Source organism: Ovis aries, chromosome 12 (assembly GCF_016772045.2).
Source record: "Ovis aries strain OAR_USU_Benz2616 breed Rambouillet chromosome 12, ARS-UI_Ramb_v3.0, whole genome shotgun sequence".
Lineage (NCBI taxonomy): Eukaryota > Metazoa > Chordata > Mammalia > Artiodactyla > Bovidae > Ovis > Ovis aries.
In genome coordinates, this window is record NC_056065.1 from 4933234 (window position 1) to 4951947 (window position 18714).

At 37.8% G+C, this 18714-nt stretch overlaps 1 protein-coding gene across 1 annotated transcript in view; it reads left to right on the top strand.

Annotated features, from left to right (window-relative positions):
* Positions 1 to 12978, top strand: part of LOC101114456 (C4b-binding protein alpha chain-like) — a 98808-nt gene extending 85830 nt beyond the window's left edge. Inside the window, 2 exon segments of the mRNA XM_027976144.3 lie at positions 11491 to 11666; positions 12229 to 12978. Coding sequence (XP_027831945.2) covers positions 11491 to 11666; positions 12229 to 12384 — 332 coding nt within the window. The 3' untranslated portion in view covers positions 12385 to 12978.
* The last annotated feature ends 5736 nt before the right edge of the window (positions 12979 to 18714 follow it).

Genomic DNA, 18714 nt, shown 5'->3' on the forward strand with positions numbered 1-18714 from the left:
CATGTATATTACCAAATGTGAAATAGATGAACAGCCCAAGTTCAATGCATGAAACAGGGCACTCAGTGCTGGTGCACTGGGACAACCCAGAGGGATGGAATGAGGAGGGAGGTGGAAGGGGTTTAGATGCATGGCTAATTCATGTCAATGTATGGCAAAAACCACCACAATATTGTAAAGTAAATAGCTTCCAATTATAATAAATAAATTAATTAAAAACACATAGCATTGACTACAAGGACCTTTTGAGCAAAGTGATGTCTCTGATTTTTAATACACTCTCTAGGTTTGATTTAGATATAATGTGTGTGGAGAGTTCACATCAGCTCCACTGTTATTACTCTCTACTCAATGTCAGTATTTACAGATTGAAAAATGTTAAGAGGAAGCTCAGATTAAAGAGAAGATCATATGCCCGGAAAACCAAATCATTTGCTTATATAAGCATACAGAAATGCAGAAAGATACCATCAAGCTCTGCATATAGAACAGAGATCAATCACAAGTTCAAAGTTAGGCAGAGGTCAAGTTTCCAAATTTCAAAATCATCACTGTGAATGCAGTATTGAGATTATTTTATCTTAGTGAGTAAGAGCCTCATCAGAACACGTGGAAATTCAAATGTTCCCTTCTGAGCATTGCTGTTTAGTACTGAAGCAGTTCTATACACTGGATGCTTTTGATAAAAGCTGAATCTACTCATCTGAGCCAGCTGTACTTCATCAACATATAAAAAGACTACAGGGATAAAGACTCAGCCTCTCTGGCTAACACAGCCCACCCCTAATCCATTCCTAAACTGGAACAAAGGTTAGTTACTGAGAAATCTCTTGGAATCAAACTAATAGGACATTGGGGCCTATCCTATAATTGCTCTGTGCACCTAAGTCATTATATATATACTTTAACTAGTACTGTTCTCTTTAAGACTAAAGATCACTGGGTTTTCCACCTCTTCTCTTTCCCTTGCACTCTACATCTAATCAGTTATATAATTTGGTTGCTTCTTCCTTTGAAATGTTTTCAAGATAATGGAAAAAATATTCATGTTAAGATTATAGGGGTGTTTCTACAATATAGGATATTTTTAATTTGTTACTCCAATTCCAACAATTGTTTGACCTAAAATGGACCTTTGGTCCATTGTTTTTTACTTGCTATTATTTTCTACCTCCCTTTTGAGAGTCTTTTCAAACAATGTTCAAGAGAGATTAAACTAAGAAGATTGAAACATGTATAATATCATATAAGAAATGAATCGCCAGTCCAGGTTCGATGCATGATACAGGATGCTTGGGGCTGGTGCACTGGGATGACCCAGAGGGATGGTACGGGGAGGGAGGGGGGAAGGGGGTTCAGGATGGGGAACACGTGTACACCCATGGCGGATTCATGTTAATGTATGGGAAAACCAGTACAATATTGTAAAGTAATTAGTCTCCAATTAAAATAAATACATTTAAATTAAAACAAGGTTGAGAGTGCATAAAATGAAATGATTATAGAGATCAACAATAGAATCTAAATATATCTCAAATTCTTTCATGTTTAACATTTACCACTATTACCCTGAACTGAGACATTATCAATTCTAGCCTAGATTACTCCAAAAGGCTTCCATTCTTGTGCCTCCTGGTAGCCATGGAGAGCTATTGGGGTTGTTCCTCTGTTCAAAATCCTTAATTAGATTCCCTTCATAGACTAAGCTACATCAGGGCCTACAAAGCCTTATGTGATCTAATGCTCTTCTTGCATCTCCTTCAGTGCTTTAAAAAGGCTGGTCTTCTGGCTTCTGCTATTTCTGGCAAGAAGTTAGCAATCATTTAAAGTGTTCTCTGTATATAAATAATATTTTCTCTAGATGCTATAAGAAATTTTATCTTTGGTTTGTAGTTGCTTGAATATAATGTCCCTAGACATGGTTTGCATATCTTGAATCTGTAAATACACCCTCTTACACTAACTTGAGAATGAACGTCCTTGGACAAATTGTTTAATATATGCTGCTCATTGCTCCTGAGACATTACTATCTTCCAATTTACCCTGCATTATTTTATTTCACAGTACTTATCTTTCTGACTTCATGATATGCTTTAATTTTTCTTTTGCCAATATTGATCTTTCTTACTAGACCATAAGCTCTAGGAGTATTGAAATTTTTGTCTGCCTTGAGTAGTGTTGCACCCACAGCACCCAGAAGAGATTTTGGCTCATTGCTGGGGTTCAATAAACACTTGTTGAATTAATAGCTCATGCTAGAAAGTTAAAAATAAATCTACACACAAATATGCTTAACTGATTTTTGATGAAAGCAATAGCAAGCCAATGGAGAAAAGGTAGCTTTTTTGACAAATTGTGCTAGAGCAACTGGACATCTATTGGCAAAAAATGAACTTTGATCTAAACCTCCGACTTTACATAAAAATTAATTCAAAATGAATCCTGACTTAAATGTGAAACATAAAATTAAAAAAATTATGAAAATGTACAGGAGATACAATATGGAATCTAAGACTTATATGCAATGTGTAACAGTATAACACTTTTAGAAAAAAAATAGGAGACTTTCTTGGGATATAAGGCTAGAGAAATATTTCAGGCTTGACACCAAAAGACATAAAAGGTAATCATGAAAGTAAAGTTGATAAGCTGGACCTCATTAAATGGAAAGATTTTCTCTCCAAAATACCATGTGAAGGAATGAAAGACAAGCTACAATCTTTTAAATCATATACATGACTAGAACTAATATGCCAGCAAAATTGGAAAACTAAGCAGTGGCTGCAGAACTGGAAAAGGTCAGTTTTCTTTGCAATCCCCCAAAAGGGCAATGACAAAGAATGTCCAAACTACTGTACAATTACACTCATTTCTCATGTTAGCAAAGTACTGATTAAAATCCTTCAAGCTAGGTTTCAACGGTATGGAAACCGAGAACTTCCAGATATACAAGCTGGATTTAGAAAAGGCAGAGGAACCAGAGGTCAAATTGCTAACATCTGTTGGATCATAGCAAAAACTAGCAAATTCCAGAAAAATATCTACTTCAGCTTCATTGACTACTCTAAAGCCTTTGAGGATCGCAACAAACTGTGGAAAGTTCTTCAAGGGATGGGAATACCAAGACCACCTTACCTGTGAAACCTGTGTGCAGGTCAGGAAATGATAGTTAGAACAAGACATGGAACAACAGACTGGTTCAAAATTGGGAAAAGAGTATGTCTAGTGCATGATTATTCAGGATTTCAGGCACCACTCTTCCCTCTTCTAACAGATTAGAAAGGCACCAAAGGGTGACTCATTAAGTGTCTTAGGTAAAGCAACAATAACTACAAGGAATGTCTCACTGAAATATTGTCTGAGTACTATTGTCAGTTCAGTTCAGTCACTCAGTCATGTCCGACTCTTTGCGACCCCATGGACTGCAGCACGCCAGGCCTCCCTGTCCATCACCAACTCCTGGAGTTTACTAAAACTCATGTCCATCTAACTGGTGATGTCATCAAACCATCTTATCTTCTGACATCCCCTTCTCCTCCCACCTTCAATCTTTCCCAGTATCAGGGTCTTTTCAAATGAGTCAGTTCTTCGCATCAGGTGGCCAAAGTATTGGAGTTTCAGCTTCAACATCAGTCCTTCCAATGAATATTCAGGACTGATTTCCTTTAGGATGGACTGGTTGGATCTTCTTGCTGTCCAAGGGACTCTCAAGTGTCTTCTCCAACATCACAGTTGAAAAGCATCAATTCCTCAGCACTCAGCTTTCTTTGTAGTTCAACTCTGACATCCATATATGACTACTGGGAAAACCATAGCTTTGACTAGATGGATCTTTGTTGGCAAAGTAATGTCTCTGCTTTTGAATATGCTGTCTAGGTTTGTCATAACTTTTATTCCAAGGAACAAGCATCTTTTAATTTCATGGCTGCAGTCACCATCTGAAGTGATTTTAGAGCCCCCCACCCCCCCAAATAAAGTCTGTCACTGTTTCCCCATCTATTTGCTATGAAGTTATGGGACCAGGTGCCATAAACTTAGTTTTCTGAATGTTGAGTTTTAAGCCAATTTTTTCACTCTCCTCTTTCACTTGCATCGAGAGGCGCTTTATTTCTTCTTTGCTTTCTGCCATAAGGGTGGTGTCATCTGCATATCCGAGGTTATTGGTATTTCTCCTGGCAATCTTGATTCCAGCTTGTACTTCATCCAGCTCAGCATTTCTTATGATGTACTCTGCATATAAGTTAAATAAGCAGGGTGACAGTATACAGCCTCGATATACTCCTTTTCCTATTTGGAACCAGTTTGTTGTTCCATGTCCAATTCTAACTGTTGCTTCCTGACCTGCATACATATTTCTCAGGAGGCAGCTCAGGTGATCTGGTATTCCCAGCTCTTTAGGAATGTTCCAGAGTTTGTTGTGGTTTACACAGTCAAAGGCTTTGGCATAGTCAATAAAGTGGAAGTAGATGTTTTTCTGGAACTCTCTTGCTTTTTTGATGATCCAACAGATGTTGGCAATTTGATCTCTGGTTTCTCTGCCTTTTCTAAATCCAGCTTGAACATCTGGAAGTTCACGGTTCATGTACTGTTGAAGCCTGGCTTGGAGAATTTTGAGCATTATTTGCCTAGCGCGTGAGATGAGTGCAATTGTGCGGTAGTTTGAGCACTTTTTGGCTTTGCCTTTCTTTGGAAGAGTCATATTTTCAGGCCCATTTATATTCCTGGGTCTTTTCATGCTTGTCTTTCCCCACTGGGCTTTAGAACTTCAGGAAGGAAACAGCTTTATCCAACACGTTCTGTTTTTTAAAATTTTGTCCTGCTCTTGGCAGTCCAAACTAATAATCAAAGTCACAACTTTTCCTAAGAATTAGTGCTTTTCAGGAATGGCTTCCTCTCACACTAGTATCCAAGCTCCACTGGACTTAATGCTCAGTTTGAGCTAACTCAAGTTTTGCTTTGAGAATTGTGGAGACTGCCACTCTGAACCAAAGTGCTTAAAAAAAATCATCTCTTATTTATCTTGTCACTCAGAAATTAATCATTTACATTTCAAGAGAGCCTTTCCAGTCCTAGCAGAAAATAAAAATAAAAAAGATTGGCATTATGGTTTCTAAATACTCTCAGAGTTCTAAATACTCTCAAAAGTCCCAGTTGCTCGTGGCATCAGATCTTGATGATAACATTGAGGTTTCTCATGCCCTTTGACTCAGTTGATTGCAAAAGTCCTAATTCTGCCCTGTTCCACCCAGTTTCTTCCTAACTGAGGAGGAAGAAGCTCTCAGTTCAGAGTTTTGACCTGTATTTCTTTTTACGCTGGGGTTTTGCTGACTATTGTGCAGCTGAACTCATTTGGAGAGTGCTGCTGCTAACTCACTCTCTTCCTTCCAGATATTTTCAGGTGCAACCTGTGATCTTTGAGCTTCCGTTGGTCACAATTGTCAACACTTACCATGAAGCCTGTGTCAGGGAGAAAGTCCCCAGTTCTGTACCTCCTTGGGATTCTGACCGTGCTCCTCTGCCCGGACAGCTTACAAGGTGAGTAAAATAGCTGAGGATTCTCAGGTCCCAGAAAAGCAATTAGAAAAGTGTTCAATTAATGGCAAGAAGGTAGTTAAACCAATCAATTGCAAATATATTCATTCCATATTAGGAATTTTAAAAGTATGATCAAATTGAAATGTTTTATATTACTTTGTGGGAGGTATAATAACTTGTTTTACTAATGTCAATTTCAGTTAACAAATTGCTTTACCAATGTTATAATAAATTGTTTATTAACTTCTATTTTATTAATGGAACAACTGCATTCCCAAATATTTTCAAAATTTTTTTTAGTACTTTTATATGTATATTATTATTATTATGAGAGAAACAGCTGTTTTGTATGAATTCCTAGGGGTCTGCTCTAATAAACAGATAATGAATTGTGGGAATAAAATGAACAGAAGGGGGAACATGGTCAACAGTATTGTAATAGCCTTGTATGATGACAGATGGTAACTAGATTATCATGGTGAGCATTTATAAAGGGCTTCCCTGCTGGTTCAGATGGTAAAGAATCTGCTTGCAATGCAGAAGATGCAAGTTCGATCCCTGGGTCGGGAAGATCCCCTGGAGAAGGAAATGGCAACCCACTCCAGTATTCTTGCCTGGGAAATCCCATGGACAGAGGAGCCTAATGAACTACAGTCCATGGAGTCACAAAGAGTTGGAAATGACTGAGCAATAGAACATGCATGCATTTTATGAGGTAAATAAATGTGTTGTACACCTAGATTGAACATAATATTGAGGTCGATTATGTTTTAATTAAAAAAAAGAATAAACTGCAAATAACATTACTTTTATAATTATACACTAAATATGAACTCACAAATGCTTGTAATTTCTTAATTTTTAAATTAGTTTATTACCCTCAGAGATAATTTTTTTTCTAATCCTTTGGCATATAATTACCATCTCTTAAGCAAATTTGAAATTGTAACTTTTACCACTAATTCTGAGAAAATTAACTAGAATCTTAAGTCATAAGTTATATGTGAAAAAGCTCTCTGTAATGACATTTTATACATGTAAAGTTTCATTTTTTGCAGTTTGGTAATGTTTATAAATTAATCAGCATTGAGAAGATTTGATAATACCTGTAGGACTCTATGGAGAAATGTGACTAGAGCATTTAGTTATGCTTTATATAAATACAATCTGTGCATTAAAGGTGATTTTTTAAATCAGAAAATGTGATTTCTTTTTTTCCTATTGATAACTTAAAATATGTACAAAGCTTCAAATACTTATTACTCAGATTCAGCAATTATCAACTCATGACCATTCTTGTTTTAACCATATCCACATCCATTTTGCCCAGTCTAAGCTATTTAGATGGAAATCTTGGATATTACTTCTGAATATTTTAGCATGTATCTCTAAAAGATAGGCATTCTTTCTTAAAAGCTATGATAAACCATTATCATAGGTAAAATTAAGTAATAATTACATAATATCAAGTATCTAGTTTTCAAATTTTCCTGATTGTCTTATTTATAAATGTTTTTGTAACTTTATTTATTCAAATTAGAATCCAAGTACGGTCTACACATCACAATTGATTCGTACTCCTCTTGAGTTTCTTTTAATGTATAGATCCTTTTTTTTTCCCTTATATGATTTTTCTTTTGTCTAAGTTAGTTTCTAAAGAGGATATGGTGGTATCATTATTTTGGAGGCTTCTTCTGCAAAAAGATGAAAATACTTGAGAGAAGGCTAAAAAAGTCAATATAGGATTATAAACTTCTTCAAGTGTTTGCCTAGGAATTGGACCTGATGATTTTTTTAAACTTATTTAGCAAATAATAGATTCTCTTTCATGTATGTGTGTGTCTCTGTGTGCGGTGTATTTATTCTACCAACCTTCCACGTTCATCTTTGAATTTCTATTTCTATTGGGTAAGTCAGTAAAGAAAGGCCATATATCATTGGTCAAGAAGTCTTGTGAGCTGTTCATTTATCTTTTGAATAAACTCCTTCCTTTTCATTTCCTTAATTCCTCCATTGTTTATGGAATTATGCCTTTAACCCAGCCTATTGTTTAAAACCTGTCATAATCTGATCCCAGCTTCATAGCCTACGTCTCACACTTCTCCCCTATGTGATTCTCTAGTCAAACTAGCCTATTAACCAACCATAAAGATTCCCATGTGATTTGCTCCCTCTCATTCTTGTTAATTTCCCCTCAATATAAAATGCCTCATCAATGCAGCTAACTATCCAATTCCAAGTCCTGCTCCTAGAAGGCATTTTCCTGCCGTATTTAATGCATGGGATTCTCTCTCCCTCTTCTTATAATACATATTTTCTGCTTTCTTTTGACAAATACCATACTCTGCCTGCTATTTTGACGTAATTATTTATATGCCATCCTCACTATATTAATGAGGCTCCAATGTGCTCCTTAATATTCTCCATGGAGTTTAGTGCAACAGTCTTTATGTCTATTGTGTTAATAAAAATTTATTTCACGTGAGCCTCAGGAAGGGCTATACTTGAGCTCTAGACTTCCTGTATAGGTAACATCACCTTCTCACAAATATCTGTTTGGGAACTGCCCCTTTCAGAAGAACACTCTAAGTGTCTGTAGTGTGGGGAGATATAAAATGTGCTCCCTGCCCTCAAGATGCAAAAGGAGAATAAAGATCTGTCCATCTACATATCTATCTGTCAGCACAGATATGCACACACACATACCCCACAATATAACTGCCAAACCAGTGAGACAGAAAATAGAATGTCTTTAACAGATTTGAAGACTTGTACTTCATTGTGTGATTTATTTTCTTAGTCTTTCTATTTATACTTTATTGATTAGTCTGTTCCTTCATCTGTAAATGAGGATGAAAATGACACTCAAGTAAGGTTTTTTGTTTTTGTTTTTTTTAAGATTAAATGAGATGTTGTAAGTGAAGTGCTTAACACAGTGCTTAAGACATAGATAGATACACCTGTTATTGCTAACAAGAAATGTAGTTCAGAGAAACCAAAGATTGCTGTGTGCCAGAGTTGGTCAGGTACATTCACAAATGTGATAATGTGATTTGAAAGAAAAAAATATTTTTGGGTCATTTGGTCATTCAGAAAATGTGTATTTGGTCTTTGTCCAAGGTTCCTGGCTCACAGCTCCCAATATTCTGATGATATCCTAAGTAAAGATGATGAGAAAGTTGTCTAAGGAACTAATTTCGGAACCCCAACTAAAGATGGGTGCTCAAGTCGCTTCAGTCGTGTTTGACTCTTTGGATTGTAGCCTGCAAGGCTCCTTTTTTCCTGGGTTTCTCTAGGAAGGAATACTGGAGTGGGTTGCCATGCTCTCCTCCAGGGGGTCTTCCTGACCCAGGGATTGAACCCATGTCTCTTGTGTCTCCTGCATAGCAAGCGAATTCTTGACCACTGAATCATGAGTAAGCCCAAAGATGGGCACTGGTTGCTAATCATATGATTAGAGGGTTGGAATTATCAGTCTTACCCTCTGCCTCTGGTGAGGAGGCAGGGGCTGGAGGCTGAATCAGTTGCTAATGACCAATGTTTTTATTAGCCATGCCTATGTGATAAAGCCTCCATAAAACCCCCAAAACATGGGACTTAGAGAGCTTCTGGTTGGTGAATATGTAGAGGTGCAGGGAAACTGGCCTTTCTGGAGATGGCATGGAAGCTCTGTGCCCCTTTCACACACTTTGCCCTTTGCATCTCTTCCGTACGGCTGTTCCTGAGTTGTATCCTTTTACAATAAATCTGGTAAGTGAAATATTTCTCTGATTTCTGTGAGGTGCTCTAGAAAATTCAGTGAACCCAGGTTTACGCTATGGCTTTAATCTTTTATTTATAGAAAACACAAAATTATGAAAACTTTCCAAGTACCGATAAACCTAACATCTGTTTCTTAAAATTATGTGTGTTTACCAATATTTTAAAATTATTAGCTAAATCCTCCAAGGCTTTGTGAAATTTGATATAATGTCTTTGTATGGATTAATACTTATTTCATTATTGAAGTAATTTCAGAACACATTTTCTAACATTCTCTTCTATAAAAGGTGCAAAAACACAGAATACTCTTGGGATTGATGGTTACAGAGGTGGTAAGGTATTCTGGATTTGCACAGTCCCTACACGTTTTCACAGAACAATGTCTCGATCGATCACAAATGTTTCTTTAGTAACTTTAGTTAAAAAGAAAAAATAGACTGACTCTAAACTTTAATTACTGAAAGTCTTCCACTGTCCCCAAGTAGCCCATTCTCTTTGCTGAGGGCAGTGTATTGCCAAGACCATGGTCTTCGTGGAGCAGAACTGCACTGACTCAGTCCCTCCCTTGTGTGACCTTGAGAAAGTACTGTACTTCTCTGTGTTTCCTCATCTATGAAATGAAAATAATAGTAATGCCTACCTCATAGGGTTGTTTGGGAGAATAAGATGAGTTAATATTTGTTAAATGCTTCAAGTACTGCCTGACACTTTATAGTAAATGCTTATACACATAGTTTGCTAAATATTTAAACTTATTGAAAAAAATAGTTGTAAACAAGGTGAAGATCAGTTCTCTTTCCCTCAGATACGCTTATACATACCTCCTTTCCTTAATTCCCAGCCACATGGTAATAGAGGAGCACAATCCTTCTTTGGTGCTTCCTCCATAGCTCAGTTGGTAAAGAAACTGCCTGCAATGCTGGAGACCCGGGTTTGATCTTTGGGTTGGGACGATCTCCTGGAGAAGGAAATGGAAACCCACTCAGTATTCTTGCCTGGAGAATCCCATGGACAGAGAAGCCTGGCAGGCTACAATGCATGAAGTCATAAGAGTTGGACACGACTTAGGGACTAAACCACCACCACCACATTCCTTCTTTGTGAATTATTCCAATTATCTTATGGGCAATGAAATTGATTGGGAAGGATGAAAGTCTTTCAATAGATCAGTTTAGTTGAATGCTGCTTTGTTTAATGTGCTGCTTTGTTTAAACAACAACAACAAAATCCTCTTCTCTCACCATTGAAGGTTGTAGTGCACCACCTGAAGTTAAACATGGACACTTTACATATATTGAAAGAGAAATATTTGGAACGGATGTGGTTGAGTATGAATGTCAGGAAGGATATACTCTTGTTGGAGAGGCTAGAATCTCCTGCACATTTTTCAATTGGTCACCACCGGCTCCTCAATGTAAAGGTAATCTAGGTTCTCTTATAGCACTAAGAGATAGAGCTACTGTAGAGTAATTCAGAAGTAACTCTGAGAGAATCTGTCCTCCCAGCCAGAGGTAGAGTTGTCATGAGCATGTGCTTGAGCCTGAGTGAGGTCCACTCAGATTTAATTCCCACATATCCAATAAATGGCACCCTCAAAGTCTTATAGAGGCCAGAACTTTTCATGGGAGAGTTGACTGATGGGGTTGACCTCTTTATTGGGTAAGTGACTATTATGGCAGAATAAGGAAAATGTTCCTAAAGGTTATTTAAGTCATTTCACTCATAATAACTCCAGGAGCTGAGTTACTGGTGCTATTTTTTTTTTACACAAGAGGAAACTGAGGCAAAAGAGAGGTCCCATAGGGCAGAAGTTAACAGCTCAGAACAAACCCTAGGCTCTCACTTTTTCTCTGCCACTGCAATTCTGTGATGTGGGGCAAGGCATTTAACTTCCCTGTGTCTCAGTTGCCTCGTCTCTAAGGTGGAGATAACCATAGGGCCTCCCTCACAGAGTTGCTGAAAGCTTACACTAAGTGATGTATATACGTGTTTGCACATAGGTGATTCCAGCCAGATCTCCATAAATACTTGCCAGTGTTGGTAGAAGTAGTAGTAATAGTAGGGTATCAGTAGCGTAGAAAAGAAAGGTAGAATTCAGCAATATTTTTATACTTTTTAAATGATATTATTGGTGTTAAAATGTGTTGTATTTGAGATAGCCACAAAGCTAAGAAAATGTGTCTTGATTACAGCTGTATGCCAAAACCCAGAAATATCAAATGGAAAGCTGTCTGTGGAGAAGGATCAATATGTCACCCCTGAAAATGTCACCATCACGTGTGACCCTGGCTATAGGATGGTTGGTTCCCAGAACATCTTTTGCTCAGAGAACAAATCTTGGAGTCCAGACGTGCCCAAGTGTGAGAAGGTGAGTAACAGCCAATGAATTTTATGTCATATGACACCTCAAAATAAATTAAAGGGAAATGGGATGGTTCATAAAATAGAAAAAGAAATAATATGTCCCAAAGGTCTATTTCAGTGGGGGGGGGGGGGGGGGTGAATTTATAAGGTGTCTATTGGCTCTTTCCACCTTACAGTAGGTCATCTCAGGTGTGTGAACAAGAGTCTTATTGACCATATATCTAGCCTTTGGTATTTCTTCCAATAAATTATGTGGTTTTGCTCCATTTCTGGTTGGTCAGCAGAACTGACATGCTAGTTGTTTTTTGGGGAGATTTCCTTTCTGCTTATACTTCCTCTATGCTTGGCACTGATGCTGATTATTATTTGAGAATAGACACAGACTGAAATCTCAGGGCAATATTTTTCTAGGATCCAAAGTATTTTTCTGGAGTTTCCTATCCATCATCGGTCCTGGGGTTCTTCATTTTCCAGTCTTCCTTATGCCATAAGATTTCCTGAAGAAGTGCACCCTTTACAAGGATGAGGAAAGTTTCTGAAATCATTCTTTTTGTTTCCTCTTTCAGGTACCTGCTGAACTTTGTGAGGCAGTCTTGAAAGGCCAAAAACTCCTAAAGTGTCTCCCGAATGCCTTGGAGGAAAAGGTGGCCCTGGAGTTATATAAATTGTCTCTGGAGATTGAAAAACTAGAGCAAGAAAAACGCAAAGAGGAAATTGCTTGAGGCTTTCTCTTGGATACATGCTCAGGAAAGAAGTTGCAGTATCAATATACTTCACTGTGCAGGAGAGTCCTTGCAACATTCACACAAAATACAGTATTTTTTACCTTACTAACTTCTATAGTTGTGCCTTTCTTATTCTTTGATTAGCTGTAGGATCTATAGTGATGCTTGTTCCTGATGCTGATAATTCATATCTTCTCTCTTTTTGCTTCCTGACCAGTCTGCTTGAATTTATCAATTTTATTGATACATGTTTTATGGCTTAGAATGTGGCACTTCCATGTATTCTTGTAAAGACTGTGTGTTTTGCTCCTGAGTGGCACTCCTTATAAATGTCAGTTAGATAAACTTGGTTGCTAATATGGTTCCAGTCTTCTCTATCCTGGCTGATTTTCAGTCTATCTATTCTGTCAATGATTGGACAAAGGGGTATCAAAATTCTCTTTTTAGGTTTGTCTATTATTTCCTGCAGCTTTTAGTTTTTGCTTCAATATTTTAAAGTACTATTATTAGGGGCATAAATGTTTAGAATTTGTATCTTCTTGATAACTGACCTTGTTTTAATTATGTAATAAACTTTTTTATCTTTCATAATGTTCTTTGTTCTCAAATATATTCGAACATAATTTGGTTGACATTAATATAACCTATTACCTTTATTTTTCTATAAATTTCTAGAATAAATTATGAGAGCCAAAATGTATAAATTTCAGTAGCTACATTTAAAAAGTAAAAATAAACATTTGAAATCAGTTTCAATAATATATTTTATTTAACCCAAATTTTGAAATAGAGTCATTTTGAATGTAATCAATGTGAAAGTTATTAGCATTGCATTTAACATTCTTTTCTTCATACTACATCCTAAAAATCTAAAAATGCAGTATATATATATATATATATATATATATATATATATACTGCATTTAAGTATAGATATATTTAAATGAAAGCACATCTAAATTTGAACTAGCCATATTTGAAATACTCAATAACCACATGTGGCTAATAACTATATTATACAGTGCAATTCCAGATTTTCCACAGTGTGTATGTTAACAAGTATTAGTATACCTTGCAATCTGGAAGCTGTAAAGAAAAGTGCAGAGAATGAAGTGCCAGGTACAAGACATGAGGATGTTTCTCTATGGGTAAATTATACAATATTACAGAAATGCTAGTACTTGAAGTTAAGGAGTAATTGAAATTAAAAGAACTCAATATGCTAATTACTGCAGCTCTTAAAAATTCACATAGTAATGGTATGCTACTCAAACTTTAACTATTGAGTTCCTGATTTGGAAACCATTTATATAGTTGTTTACAAAAATGATCGTCTTTTATCCCAAGCCATACAGAATGGTGTTTTGTGCTATAGACACCAGTGCAGATTTGGGGAACTAGAGATGATATAGGACATATCTCAGGCTTCTAAAGGGTCCTGTGGGAGTGGAATGAGTCCACTGAGTGGACAGAAAGGAAAGAAAGCCTGAGGCTTTGAAAAGGAAGCCTGAGGCTTTGAAAAGGAAGCCTGAGGCCTGGGTTGGAGACTGCCCTTTTATGGCAGATGCAAAAAATGGCCACAGATGCTTCCTGTCCTTGTATCTACATCTTTAAGAATCCCTCCAATTTGAGGTAGAAGCTTTCTTCATCCTTTGAGTTTGGGCTACTTTGTCATTTGCTTTGGCCAATGGGACAGAAGTAACAAATATATTGTAAGCAGAACCTTGCAAATCACTTTGCGCATTAGGGTTCCCCTTGCTGCTGCTCTTGAAATCCTATGTCCACCATCATGTGAGTAAGTCTAGGCTATCTTGCTGGCTGATGACAGATATATGCCCCTTCTTTGTCTCAGCTGATAGCAGATATGTGAGGCCATGGGAACTAGCCAGTCTCCAGTCAACTTGCCAACTGACTACAGATACCTAAGCTAGGCTAACAGAGACAAGCTGAGCTTGAACCATATCAGGAGGACTTCCCAGAAGAATGCTTGTTTATAAGTAGTTGCTTTAGGTAACTACATTTTGGAACTGTTTTGAAGCAAAAGCCAGTCAAAAAGCTCTTTTAATTAGCTTGCAGTTTGTAAAACTATGCCACAGAAAGGATTAGAGTTATCGGCGGTCGTGTCAGGTTATCCACACCAGGCATCTTGCAGGCAGGGCTTATTATACATGGGACAGATTCAGCTTACAAAGGATTGATCTAGATTTTGAAACATGAGATAATTCCTTTTTCGTTGTTTGGTTGAAGTGGACATTGGTCTGGCTTTTGTGGTAAAGGCAAAATGACAGAAACCTTGGAGGAAGAGACAGGTGTTCACCCAAAGCATTCTTTCCAACACATGGGAGTAAACCCTGACTTGAGTGCAGATGGAAAGTAAGTGTAACAGAGGCTTGTTCTCCTAATGCTGCTACAGACCATCTGACACCAAGAGCTGTTCTCTGTAATGGTGTGAGAGGAACACCATGAGCGACAGTGCAGACTTCTCCATGGTCCTAATGAATCAGGCCAAGCGAGGAAGCAGGAAACAGGAAGGCTTACAGAGACGCTACAGGCAATGCCCTCAAGAACAGTTGCTCTAGGCGAGGGTGCTGAGGGCGATAAGGATATATCTCAAAATAACAATTATATTTTGTCTTCTTCCAATTTATCTGAGAGAGAATCATGCAGTACATTTGTTGAATAACAAATAATTCTTTGGAGCAAGGTAGCCAAGGGTAGAGGAAATTGTTATCAGAAGAAGTCAGAGAGGATGTTTACTGTACTGACAACGGTTATGTATCTGAAACACAGGCCATCAGAAGGGACCAGAGTACCCAGCACAGTCTTGGAGGAAGAAATGAATCAGGAAACCAACATGATACCTTTAGAAAATGTTCAATCTAGGGATAAATTTAACCAAGGAAATGAAAAACCTAAGACGATAAGACTTGAGAAAATAATGAAAGACAAGACAAATAAATGGAAAGGTATATTGTGCTCATGGATTCAGTTCAGTTCAGTTCAGTTCAGTCGCTCAGTCGTGTCTGACTCTTTGAGACCCCATGAATCGCAGCACGCCAGGCCTCCCTGTCCATCTCCTGGTGTTCACTCAGACTCACGTCCATCGAGTCCGTGATGCCATCCAGCCATCTCATCCTCCGTCATCCCCTTCTCTTCCTGCCCCAAATCCCTCCCAGCATCAGAGTCTTTTCCAATGGGTCAACTCTTCGCATAAGGTGGCCAAAATACTGGAGCTTCAGCTTTAGCACCATTCCTTCCAAAGAAATCCCAGGGTTGATCTCCTTCAGAATGGACTGGTTGGATCTCCTTGCAGTCCAAGGGACTCTCAAGAGTCTTCTCCAACACCACAATTCAAAAGCATCAATTCTTCAGTGCTCAGCCTTCTTCACAGTCCAACTCTCACATCCATACATGACCGCAGGAAAAACCATAGCTTTGATTAGATGGACCTTAGTCGGCAAAGTAATGTCTCTGCTTTTGAATATACTGTCTAGGTTGGTCATAACTTTTCTTCCAAAGAGTAAGCGTCTTTTAATTTCATGGCTGCATGGATTAGTAGAATCAATATCCTTAACATGTCCATACTATTCAAAACATTCTACAGACTCAATGCAATCCTTAACAAAATATAGGACTAGAGCAAATTATTTGAAGATTTGTATAGAACTACAAAAGACCCAGAATAGCCAAAGAAATCTTGAGAAAGAAGAATACAACTGGAGATATCATACTTCCAGGCTTGGAACTATACTATAGAATTACAGTAGTCAAAACAGTATGATTTTGGCACAAAAATAGACCCATGAATTAGTGGTACAGAATAGAATCCAAAATAAAACCATGTTCATATGATCAATTAATCTACAACAAAGGAGGCAAGAATATACAATGGGGAAAAGACAGGCTCTCTAATAAACAGTGTTGGAAAACTGAAGAGCTACATGCTAAAGAACGAATCTATATAATTTTCTTAGCTTATGTACCAAAAGAAGCTCAAAATGGATTAAAGACTGACATGTAAGACCAAATGCCATAAAATTCCTAGAAAAACATAGGCAATAAAACTTTGACATCAGTCTTAGTGATACTTTTTTTGTGTATGTCTTCCTGCTGCTGCTGCTGCTGCTAAGTCACTTCAGTCGTGTCCGAATCCGTGGGACCCCATAGACGGCAGCCTACCAGGCTCCCCCATCCCTGGGATTCTCCAGGCAAGAATAATGGAGTGGGCTGCCATTTCCTTCTCCAATGCATGAAAGTGAAAAGTGAAAGTGAAGTCCCTTCTTAGGCAAGGAAAACAAAATAAAAAATGAACAAATGGGACTACATCAAGCTAAAAAGCTTTTCATAGCAAAGAAAACCAGCAACAAAATGAAAAGGTGAAAATATATTGGCAAATGAAATATTTGATTTGGGGTTTATATCTAAAATATATAAACTGTCCATAAAACTCAATTTCAACAAAACAGAACAAAGTAGACAGACAACTTGAATAGATGTTCTTTCCAAAGAAGGCATACAAATGACCAACATGAAAATATGCTCAGCATAACTAATGATCAGGGAAATGCAAATCAAAACCACAATGAGCTACCACCTCACACACGTCTGTAGAAAGGGCTGTTTTCTTTTTAAATTAATTAATTAATTTTAATTGGAGGCGAGTTACTTTACAGTATTGTAGTGGTTTTTGCCATACATTGACATGAATCAGCCATAGGTGTACATGTGTTCCCCATCCTGCACCCCCTCCCCTTCACCTCTCCTCCCCATCCCATCCCTCAAGGTCATCACAGTGCACCAGCCCTGAGAACCCTGTCTCATGCATTAAGCCTGGACTGGCAATCTATTTCACATATGATAATGTACATGTTTCAATGCTATTCTCTCAAATCATCCCACCCTCGCCTTCTCCCACAGAGTCTGAAAGTCTGTTCTTTACATCTGTGTCTCTTTTGCTGTCTCACATATAGGGTCATCGTTACTATCTTACTAAATTCCATATATATGCGTTAATATACTATATTGGTGTTTTCCATTCTGACTTACTTCACTCTGTGTAATAGACTCAAGTTTCATCTGCCTCATTAGAATTGATTCAAATGTGTTCTTTTTAATAGCTGAGTAAAAAACTTATGACCAACCTAGACAGATTATTGAAAAGCAGAGACATTACTTTGCTGACTAAGGTCCATCTAGTCAGGGCTATGGTTTTTCCTGTGGTCATGTATGGATGTGAGAGTTGGACTGTGAAGAAGGCTGAGCGCCTACGAATTAATGCTTTTGAACTGTGGTGTTGGAGAAGACTCTTGAGAGTCCCTTGGACTGCAAGGAGATCCAACCAGTCCATTCTGAAAGAGATCAACCCTGGGATTTCTTTGGAAGGAATGATGCTAAAGCTGAAGCTCCAGAACTTTGGCCACCTTATGCGAAGAGTTGACCCATTGGAAAAGACTCTGATGCTGGGAGGGATTGGGGACAGGAGGAGAAGGGGACGACCGAGGATGAGATGGCTGGATGGCATCACGGACTCGATGGACGTGAGTCTGAGTGAACGCCAGGAGATGGTGATGAACAGGGAGGCCTGGCGTGCTGCGATTCATGAGGTCACAAAGAGTTGGACACGACTGAGTGACTGAACTGAAGTGAACTGAATATTACATTTTGTATATGTACCACAGCTTTCTATCCATTCGTCTGTTGATGGATATCTATGTTGCTTCCATATCCTGGCTATTGTAAGCAGTGCTGTGATGAACATTGGGGTACATGTGTCTCTTTCAATTCTGGTTTCCTTGATATGTATTTTCATCAATGGGATTGCTGGGTCATATGGCAGTTCTATTTTCAGTCTTTTAAGGAATCTTCACACTGTTCTCCATTGTGGCTGTACTAGTTTGCATTCCTACCAACAATGTAAGAGTCCCTAACCTTTTTCTCTGCACTCTCTTCAGCATTTATTGTTTGTAGACTTTTGGACACCAGCCATTCTGACTGGTGTGAGATAGTACCTCACTATGGTTTTGATTTGCATTTCTCTGATAATGAGTGATATTGAGCATCTTTTCATGTATTTATTAGCCATCTGTACGTAGAAGGGCTATTTTAGAAAGACAAGAAAGAAGCATTGGCAAAGATGTGGAGAAAAGGGAACACTTGTACACTGTTGGTTGGAATCTAAATTAGTGCAGTCATGGAAAACAGTGTCAAAGTCGCTTGAAAATTTAAAAATAGAATGACCATATGATTCAGCAATTTTACTTCTGGGTATTTATCCAAATAATATAAAAACCAGAATAATTAGAAAAAGTTATATGTCCCTCAATGTTC